Source organism: Pavona decussata, unplaced genomic scaffold, assembly GCF_977016875.1.
Source record: "Pavona decussata unplaced genomic scaffold, jaPavDecu1.1 SCAFFOLD_6, whole genome shotgun sequence".
Lineage (NCBI taxonomy): Eukaryota > Metazoa > Cnidaria > Anthozoa > Scleractinia > Agariciidae > Pavona > Pavona decussata.
Genome location: NW_028145430.1, coordinates 640,389 through 651,589, shown reverse-complemented (window position 1 = coordinate 651,589; position 11,201 = coordinate 640,389). Strand labels below are relative to the sequence as shown.

The 11,201-nt window shown below is 38.6% G+C and overlaps 1 protein-coding gene across 1 annotated transcript; it reads left to right on the top strand.

Annotated features, from left to right (window-relative positions):
• The first annotated feature begins 723 nt into the window (after positions 1-723).
• Positions 724-10,539, top strand: LOC146489035 (uncharacterized). Its single transcript, XM_085105462.1, has 10 exons — positions 724-807; positions 1,727-1,763; positions 3,116-3,505; positions 4,622-4,702; positions 6,864-6,935; positions 7,512-7,637; positions 7,752-7,883; positions 8,387-8,530; positions 9,085-9,825; positions 10,415-10,539. The coding sequence occupies exons 3-9, from the start codon at positions 3,271-3,273 to the stop codon at positions 9,735-9,737; spliced, it is 1,443 nt and encodes a 480-aa protein (XP_084961588.1). The 5' UTR covers positions 724-807; positions 1,727-1,763; positions 3,116-3,270; the 3' UTR covers positions 9,738-9,825; positions 10,415-10,539.
• The last annotated feature ends 662 nt before the right edge of the window (positions 10,540-11,201 follow it).

The window sequence follows — 11,201 nt, the reverse complement described above, 5'->3', positions numbered from 1 at the left end:
CTGTAATAAGGTTTTTCTTTAAACCAATTCAAATGGAATGCGACTTCAGTAGCCGAAACAAGAAGTTGCAAAATATTCCTGAGAACATTGCAGCTGGTTTTCCATAGAAAAAGAATAAAATTTATAAATTACCTTGCTTCTGAATAGGCCTCTCACCGTTTTTTTGCCTTGTCAAGATTTGCTTAACAACGTCAAACCTACCAAGAAAGAATTGTAATCAAGATTTAAAACATCCATGTGAATCGCGCACGATGACAGTCCTTTTAAACTTTTAATACAAACTTGGTACGACGCTCGCAACTCTAAGGTAATTGAATTTTTATAAACTTTTTGATACCTCTCCTGACATCATTGTAAACAAGAGAACACGATAATTAATAATTCATATATACTCTAAAAGACAATATCATGAGTTAAAAAATATATATATTTAATGAACGTAGCCCTCGGACGTGGACGTCTAAAAATTGAGTTTGATCGAAACAAAACACTAAAGTTTCTCTCCTCACTGCGTATATTGGCAATTACTCTGTTGTTAGACAGCTATTGGTTTCTGACTTTTTGTTTGTGTTAAGACAGTGTAGTTTGTTTTGGGCCATTTGGGAACATGGTAACAGAACACATAGCAAGTTGATTATCTAGCCACTTATGTTTCAGTAGCTGCTGTTTTCCCTCGCATATTCTATTTTCTGCCGACACCTGTAAATTTTCAACTGACAACTGCCACAGTAGATTGATCCAACAGTTGGAACAAGGGAAAATCTGAAGATAAAGCTGAACATGTGGTTGGCTCTTCAAGTCTTCCTGGTAAGTACATTTGTATTATATTTTCAGTGTTTATCATAACCAGTTAATTATTTTTCCATATTCCTTGTTCAATAAACCCGCTATCTGCAACTGGATGTGTTTATATGATGACAAGAAATACGCAGGTTAAGTGAATGGAAGTAACAGAAGCGTAATTGGACTGAACACGACCTAAAACATATATGTATTCTGCAGAATGACACGAATACAACTATTATTCGATTCACGGAAGGTTTACTTAAGCCTGTCGCAAAGCTCAGGAAGGAGCTGAGCAAACTGCCTCGCGAGGCTATTAGTTCAGCTGTTTCATTATGTGTTCGGCTGAGTTTTCGCGAGTTTTTCGCCTCTCGAGGCCGTAAGGAAAATATCTGTTATGTTTGAGATTTTGAGATTTTGCCTCGCGAGACGAAATTCCCACGAAGACTCAACTGCACCCTTGAGGAAACAGTTGAACTGATTGCTTCGCAAGGCAGTTTGTTTAGCTCTTTCCTCAAGTGTATGGCAGGCTTTAGGATGAAGAATGAGGAACAAAGTGGCAGATGTGTTTCCGAGCTTCTTTACAAATTACTTTCCTTTAACTCCGGCTTTTTTCCCTCCTGAAGTTCAACATAAAGAAACAAAGGCTCCATTTGAGTGTAAACGACGTTATCTTCTATAAATTTATTTAAAGAAGAATGTACGGATCTGCATAGGAATTCTAGGAATACATTGTAAAGAGTCCGGCTCATTGTGAGTTGCGATGATTTACGAAAATCTCGATTCTCGTATAAAATTAAGGACAGGAAACCTGTGATGGCCTTTCCGACACGTAATTAAACATTGGACTAATGGTGCTTATGAAGACATAGTATTTAGATTATTGGAGAAACAACAACGTCAAAGAATTAATTGGAATTCAATCTTTCTCTTTTATTTTTAGGTTTCAATTGTAAACCTTATGGAGGGAATGAGTTCAGGTAACAACACAGATCTCTCTAAACTCTACCTGGAAAAAAATGAGGAGGGCGTTAGTGTTCATTGATTTTGAAATTAACATGGCAACCAATTTTTGACAGGCAGATTTGTTTTTGTTTTTGTTTTTGTTTGTTTGTTTTTTCAGAAAACAGAAAATCCCTTTTAAAATAAATAAAAATCACTTTTCTTTTCACGTAACTGTTATTTTTTTAGCTTATTATTAGTGTTCCTGTGTTTGTTTGATTACTTTTCGTTCAATTTCAGCGCTTTCCTGAAGTTTTAGGAAAATCCAGAAATCCAATGTAGCGGATATAAGATGGTCGTCATTGGACAATCATGACCTAATTATTGCATCGTATGACTTCATCACTGCATGTTTTGGACCTCAAAGGAAACTTCTTTAAACGTACTATCTTTCCTCGAAGTCTCACTGTCATACATTTTATACTGAACTGGCAAAACAAATTTCTTTTCCATTTCAATTTCAGCAAGCCCTGCAGCATGTAGCTCGTACACTACAATCAATTCTGCTGATAGAAATGTCAATTATGGTACTACTTCAGCGCAGTGCGACAGTGGCATAGAAGACAAATGGTACCGATTTGAGGGCGCTGCCGGGATCGCTATGCGGGAGAGCTGTCCTGCTAAGAGCCGCTGTAATACTGATTATCCTGGCTGGTTAAACGGAAATCACCCAACCGAAGCCGAAGGAAAAGTTTCAAGGACAGTATGCTACCACGCTTCCTCAACATGTTGCCACTGGAGCAATTCCATTAGCGTCCTTAACTGTGGAGACTTCTTCATTTATGCGTTGCAACCAAGCCCTACTTGTAACTTTAACTTGAGATACTGTGGCACAGATGTGGGTAAGCGCTGCTTATTTTCATATTTTCGGGATAGCGAAGCATTCCCATAATCAAACGTTTCGATTGCTGTTAAAGAGTGTTATGTATGGAATACACTTTTCTAGCCTCTTAATTTCAACACATGTCATTCGTCATGATGAATGTTGTGGATCTTCATGGATCTATCTTATAGTTAACGACCGTAGTCGAAAGAGCCTGAACCTGTCTCAGTCGTATTGTTGAAGTTTTCACTAACATTAATGAAAGTAAAGTCACTCATATTTCGTAATAATAACTACAGAAAGCCACGCAAAGGTTTTCTGGTAATGATAATAAAATTATCCATTGCCTTGAATTGAAGTCCCCATTGTCCTTCCCTGGGGTCGTAAGACAAGGTCTTTATTTTATTTATTCATTTATTTTTTTTTTGTATTTCTTGTCACTAACAGGGTTTGAAAACAACCAGATTTGTAAACAAAAAGCAATGCAATATTTTTTTTCTTTATCAGCTCCTGGGACTCTCCCAGCTGAGTGTACCGCTTAGGGTTACACAGTACTCAATGAAGCCAACAGATACTGGTCATATGGTGATGGTAGTAAGAACTGCGATTCAAGCGTCATAGTCAGTGATCAGTGGTACCGCTTTTCAGGAGCAGCTGGAGAAATGATGTCTTCACACTGCATTCCAATAGAGAGCTGTAATACGGAAATGGCTGGTTGGATTCATGGACCACACCCCTCTTCGGTATTCAAGATGACGTGGCCAAGTGTGTGTATGCATTCTAGCGTTAGTTGCTGCTATAAGTCATATCCAATTACTATTCGAAACTGCAGTGAATTCTACGTTTACAAATTGAAAGCCCCATCGGGCTGTTATGAACGTCACTGCGGTGTTAAAGGTAAGTAAAAGTTGTGAAGAAATTTACCAAGATTTATTCACACATTGATCTGAGCCGTATGTAATACCAAAACAGTATGTTACCAAGACGGGTCCAAGACTTATTGGATACGCAGTTTATTGCAGTAGCTCTAATGCACTTTGCTAATAGGAAATCAATAAGTTAATTCATTCATTCATTCATTCATTCATTCATTCATTCATTCATTCATTCATTCATTCATTCATTCATTCATTCATTCATTCATTCATTCATTCATTCATTCATTGCCTAAGTACAAAGTACTCTACAAAAAGGCAATAAAAATTCGTCGGACTTCAGCAAATTTGGCCAATTTTGGCGAAATAATAATACACTTTCGAATTCTTTTGTTAACAAACACGCTGGCTAGGAAAACGAAGAAAAAATGAACAAAAATAATATTTTCTCTTTTGATGCTTATAGGCCATTTCCCAGTTATTGCTTTGAACCTCATTATGAAAGCGACCGATGCTTCCTGCAAAGCTTTTCACATGAAAACTCGTTTTGTTTGGCTATGGATAAAACCTATTTTGATAAGAGAATCTAAACACGAAGCATCGCTTTCATGATGAGGTTTCTTATTCCATAAGCATTTTGCCACAGCTTTAGGAAAGATCTTTCTCCTTTGCACATAATTTTGGGCAAACCACAATTACTGAAGTCAATTCACGATCGATCTGTCATAGCAATCGCTACAGCAAAAGTTGGACAACTCAGTAAACCGATCATCCTTCGATTTATTACGACAGAAATTTACAGCAGCGAGGTACGCTATGTAAAGTGTGAATCGTTAACAATGCGACCTGATGGAATTATCGGTTGACGCCAAATCCCATCGACTTTAGGCTGTTAAACAGAGTTGTGGTCTCATTCACTAAGAAGCCTTTCAGAGAATCACGCCCAGCCGACCACATGCTGACAATGAGAGTGGTTCTTTTACGTACGCAAATTTATAATTCTTAGTTAAAATCAAAGTAAAAGTTCACCAATTTTTTTTATAATTATGATTACTTTTCCAAACCCTTTTACGGTAGTGATTTTTCCTTTGTTTTCTACCATGAATTATTAATGAGTTCGAGAAATACATATATGCAGATGAGAACGATGCCTGTACTACAAGCGATGGTTCTGCGACATGCAACTGTCCAACTGGATATGAAGGAATTCCGTGTAAAGGTTAGTGAAGCTGCCCCTGTTCATACCGGCTTTGTCCTTGGGTTTAAACGGGTTTGGATCTCTTTTTCTAATGGTACTGCGCATGCACTTCCCACACAAGCATGCACAAAATGTCTCAGCCACTATTTTACATACATCTATGTCTCTGTTATTCAACGCAGTCAGACTTACAGTCTCTAAGCAAGTTATTCCAGGACGCTTAATCTTCCGGCGTTCGAGGAGGAAACCCACTTCTCCTCACTCCCCTCCTACTCCCCGACGTTTCTTTACGGTTTTTCTCAAGGTGGTTTTTTGCGCAGCTGCTTGCTTGTGACTAAGTCATATTTTTTTCCATTAATTTCTTATCAAATCAAATCAAATCAAACTTTAATAATCACTCCTCGCAAGGCTTTTCAGTAACTATTTACAATATGAATCAGTAATACTAATATCAGTACAAAACCAAAATATACTGATATCTACATATCTACTAATTGACCGCTTCAACTCATTTGTTTATTTTCAAAGCAACTGTGCGTCAAATAATATCAGGTCTAGTAATCTTTAATCCTTTTCGCCGAATGTGGACGAATTACCCCACAATCGATACACTACTCCCTCCACGTAGGTGAATGTTGTTCATATGGAGCTTCAATGAACAACACTCCGCTAATTGGGCGGTTATTTTTGTGCAGTTCAGTCATCTTGCATTTAACTAACGATTGGAAATTACCCCGATTTTCTTAAGGGCTTGGCTCGTTTACGTTTCTCATTGCTCTAGAAAATAACGGCGGCAGGAAAATTGAAAAACGATTTAACTTTTTTTTTTTTTGAGAAATGGCCAAACCTTATTGCGAATACTACTTAGAAATATCTTAAAACTGACAGGACCAATCCTTATCAAACTTTTCCAAAATGTTTCTAAGGGGTAAAAAACCGGCTGCTGAAAGCTACGGAAGCTCAGGAGCTCACTAAATGGGCTATTGAAAAAAATGGAGCGGGGATGAAATTCTAGTAACAAAACGTAACAATATTTAACAATGTAAATGCATCGTTTTAGCAGCAGTACGTTTAACAACGCCATCAGATTACTTAAAAATTTGCTAACTTACCTTGCTGTCGTATTGCAGCTGACATTTGCGCAAACTGTCATTCGCTGGCTTCTTGTCATCAATATTTTATTGGGCAGAAAGCCTCGTCATCCTGTCAATGTAGTCCTGGACTCGCTGGTGATGGTTCCTACTGCTCAGGTAATAAAACTTGATTCTTTTCCAGGTGTGTGTCGGGGCAGAAACAAATTTAGGTAGTAGCTTGTTCCATGCTTTTTAATATTTCAGTCTAAAGGAGTTAAGGTGACAATTATGGATACGCAGAGGAAATCGAGTTCTGAAAACCAAGAGAACTTTTACCGACAATTGCCGTTATTGCTTAGATCCTTACAGGTTTCTCGTGATACTCACTGCACTGAATACGTTTAGGCAGTGTTGAAGTCCACACGAAAGAGTAAAAATTCACCATTGTTGTTCATGTTGTTTATTTTACATTGTTGCTTTTCAGACTACGGCTAAGAAATATACGAAGATCTATATCTAAAGCATGCGCAGACATTGTCCCGCTCATTAAAACTTTTCGTTTAGCATTGAGCCTATTAATAACCATAGCTATAGGAGTGTTTTTAAAATCCCTGTTCTTGTGCATTGTAATGAATAAATACATTTTTAAACAAACGTTAAGATGCCGGTACTGTTGGACGAAAGTGATAGGTAACACAAATCCCAGAATCAGATCGTTCTACGTTTAGGTGGTGAATGTTTATGGATTAGAAAGCGTTAAAAAATATCCATTTTCACAATAAAAGAACTTGAATTAGTCCTTTTGTGATGCTCCTTACTTAAAGCACACTTTAATATTCTTAATTACGCTATAGAATTCACTGAATGCCAATGAATTGCTTTGACTGTAGATGGACAGGCATCATTGTACTCCCAATGCGGTCGCGTCAATACTTATTTCAACGTTTCTTTATCTAGAACTTTCGGGACTAATCATCGTAAGACTTTCGGATGCATTTGCTCAAACTGCTCAGATAGTAAAATGTAATCACTGCCTGGCTAATGTTTTCAAATTGTCTATAAGTAAACTAACCGTCGAGACGTGTGACATTTCTGATCATTCTCTTTAGCATACTCGACGCCTTCACCACAGTCCTCCACTATCAAACTACAGATGACGACGTCAGCTACCTCACGTCCAGGTTAGAGAGAGGGGATTCTTTAAACGAACTCTTACATGACCATGTTATTAGCGGTATTCGCAAGGTCCATGAGAAAAAATATGTGCAGTATAACTAAAACCAGCGCCATCTCCTTTGCGAATTCATAGACCAATAAATCTAAATGGCATCAAGTGTTTTCTCCCTATCAAGACGACCGCCAACATCATGAAATTTGGTGTCTTTTGGGGGGAAATGCAGAAATCTAGGTCGACGGATTCAGGATGGTGACCATTTAGCAATCATGACGTAATTTTCACGCCATATACGTCATCCCTTTTCGTTGCGGACCTCAATGGAAACATCTTTGGACGTACAATTTATTCTCCAGCTGTCTCTGTCACAGCTTCAATAGTCTGGGAGTTATGGGGGGCGTTGAGCGAAATCCACCCCACCCCCCCCAACCCCCCGGGCCCAACAAAACGAAACAAAAAGTCCGGTCTAAATAGGGTCAAGCTCCGACAGATCGTGGTAAAATAAAACCATGCTAACGATAAATTAATCTTGACATTTAATTAAATTGAAACCACTTTAAAATCATTCGCTTATGTCTTCCAGGCCCACACTCATCTTCTATGATCCCAATACTTAAGTTGAGTTCGTCACCGACCAGATCAATCCAAGTTGCCAGTAGCAGTGATGCCCAAATTCCTGCAAGCAGTACCTCATCACTCTCTAACTCAGGTGAGCTTCTACTTCATTCTACAAGACAGAGAATACTGGCATTTAATATCTATTATGGTTTTCCTGATATTTTAGTTATTTGCCGTATTAATTTTATCGCCTGATATCTTTCAGACTGGTATTCCTCTACTGTGACTCCAGCGCTTCAGCTGGATTCGTCGTGGCCACGACCCGTAGTATCCATGCAATCCAGTAGCGGTGATGTCCAACCTCCAGCAAATATTAGCAGATCACTCTCTCGTCCAGGTGTGTCACTATTGAACGAAGAACCATCACTATTGTTTGACAATGTCAAGGTTGTTTGCAGAAGTAACAAAAATTTAAAGAAATTACAGATATTGGCTTTTGAGCTTACTGGCATGGCAAAGTCATGGGGGGATCTCACAAGAAGTTCCATTTGAAGAGTATACATTCCATTCAGTAGGTTTGTATAAGTCTGCGGGTTGTTTCGTCCTACAGATATCATAGACCATTTTTCGATTAACCAAATGACTTTTCAGTCATAAACAACGTAATGATTAAGAGTACTGAAAAAAACATTTCTTGTTTTGTCTTTTGTATGAAAGCATCGTGAACTCCTAAAGATTGTCCGTTGCTAGCTTGTAAGAAACGAGACCAACATGATCAAACCATTCTTTTTCAACACCAGGAACTAAATCACAGTTTCCTGTTTAAAAAAATAAAAGTATATCATTTATAGACCAGAGCTCATTTGTCTTAAGTGTTATTTTGTCTTTTAAACATCATAGCTGTGTCTTCCACCATTCCTGGACCTACGGTACAAGCGGAATACACTGCGACGGCTCACTGCGTAAAGATGGGCCATAATGAATCGTGTGTGTGTTACTGTATGTTTGTCCTCAAAGATTATCCAGGGATTAATAGATGTCTGAGTGAGTACCTCAAAGTTATATTTCGTTTTACTGTGCTTTATCTCCTATTGTTTTCTTTTTTGTTGTAGTGTATATAGACGTTTTCACCAATCTTATCCCCAGGGTCTTTTCGGCGGTGAAGTCTAAGATGGCGGACAAGGGGTCTTCACAGTAAACAATTCAATACACCTTTAATAACATGGCAACTCTGAAAACAGTCAAAACCCAGAAATCTATTTGTTGCTGTTGTTGTTTGTTTGTTTGTTTGTTTTTTGTTTTGTTTTGTTTTGTTTTTTGTACTGTCGTCAATTATAATCCAGGCGACTGACAACCAACAAATCGTTAAAGTATAGAAACCGGGGACAATCACAGCGTATGAGCATTGCCGTTTGACCCTTCTGATCTAAAGACGACAGTAAAAAATGGTTTAAGTAGGCTCTCTGGTCACTTTCGATTTTCTCAAGGCTCTGACCATAACAAAAACTTGTTACATCATTCCTTTTTGGGGGATCGTTTAGAACTGCGAACTGTTAAGCCCACCAGTTACAATAATCATTTGTTGTTTATTCATGAAGGCAATGATTCTTACGTACTTCCCAATGCAAAGATATACAACACCAACAAGCAGCCACTGTTGCATGAGGTCGTAAAATGGGACGAGGAGAGGATGTTCCAGGCGTTTGTAGAGAGTGAATCGAACAGCAGCATATCGGGACAGCTTTCATATGATTGGTTTATAAGGAATGTGACGACATCGCCGATTGCAATTTCCGCGGAGCGAACCCTAGTTGAACAAAATTCGTTAACCTGGAGTCCCCGATCTGGATCACTGTCGACAGGCCTCGAATTAATTGAATTCGAGGTTACATTTTCAAACATCGCTTCAGCGAGAAGGGATTTTGGATTTATTAAAGTGGAAGAGGCAAATCTTGTCGCTCTTGTTACTGGTGGATCAGAAATACTTAGTTCGTCAAAGTATCCAATACTTTTCAGTGGATCGGATTCTTTTGACCCAGCCATTGGCAGAAATCAGAATTTTGGGATGGATTTTGTTTGGTCTTGTCTCGATGGAGGACAAATGGCTAACCACGATTTTAGTGGAAACAGAATTATCGTGGTCCCTAAAGAAAGTGTCAAGAAGCAAACAAAGACATGCTCGCAGAATATCGGCTTCACAAGCAATGGAACTGCTACTGTAATCCCTCGTCTGGACACATTTACTACATGAAACTGACGGTGCGAAAAGATCAACGTCAAACGACGTTTCTCCAAACTGTGTATACTACCGATGAACAGGCATTTAATGTGGTGATCAGGTAATTAGAATACAGATTAATTTCGAAATTACTAACAGGTCTATGGATACAGCCATTTTTACACCGCAACTGTGTAATATGTATCATCTACCAAATAAATATGATATGAGGACGAGACGATTTCCAGTACAGTGACACAAAAAGACATCACAGGAAGGTTTGGGTTTTTACTTCCGTCTTGTTGTTGTTGTTGTTGTTTTTTTTTTTTGTTTTGTTTTTTGTTTTCGTTTGATTTGTTTTGTTCTTTCCAATTCAGCCAACAGGCAATTTGGAATGGCCGAGAATGGTAGCGAAAATTTTCAAACCAAATAAGGGTCTTCTCGGTCATATTAATAAGTTAATCTTGCAGAAAAAAAAATAAAAGTAAATGCGATATATTGTTTTTGTACTGATTAAAGGCAGCGGCAGTAATGAGACTGTTAAGCAGTTAGGCGGAATATCACCGCATGTATTATACTATACCGTATTTATCTTTGAAAACACCGACCAAAATAAAGTCAAATCCGTGACCTTACGGAGTGTAGCCATGCAATTAACAAGAAATCCAGCACGTTTTTAAAAAAAATTTTCATTCCCTTCTGCTTTCCAGGTGTGAATTTAACTGCAAGGACAAGGTCGTAACCAGTCATAGATTTGCTTTGAAAGCCACCACTATTCCCAGTCGACTTGAGGACGCTATTTTCACATGGAGACTGTACACAAAGGGAATCGAAAGCAATGAATCTACCACAGTGTGGTATTCCACTGACACTCTGTATTCCCTGGTTGCCACCAAGAGGACATCCAAGAATATGGTCTTCAAGGAGGCGAAACTACATGAGAACTCTTCTTATTGGTTAACGTTAGATGTTAAATTGGCCAATGGAACCCGTGGGTGGGCCGCACACCGCTTCAGAACAGCGGCCACGCCCTCTGTTGGAACATGTACTGGTGAACAACTAGGCAGCAGAACCCTAGGGATTTCTCTGAATATTTCTTGTTTGGGATGGAAAGATGAGCACAAACCACTGATATTTGAGTTCTACCAAGTGCATAAGCTTGAGGATTTGACACCACCTCACTTGCTGTCGCATAGCGTATTGCCCTTTAGTGAAGTTCAGCTCCCTGAATTTGCTTCTGGTAAAGTTGAAGTCAAAGCAGTTGTCATAAATTCCTTAGGAGCACGAACTGAGACCCCCATCACTATTGACGTAAGTTTCAAACTCAAGCCATAGTGCATTGAACTTTACTGCCATTTGAGCAGCATTTAACGAACGCTGGTATTTTGGCTAAAAACTCCCTCGTACGTCCGTATCGTTAAATTACTCTTCAATTTGTTGGGACAGGATTATAAACTAATGATCGACAAGTTTAAATTTTAAAACTGGCGTGGTACA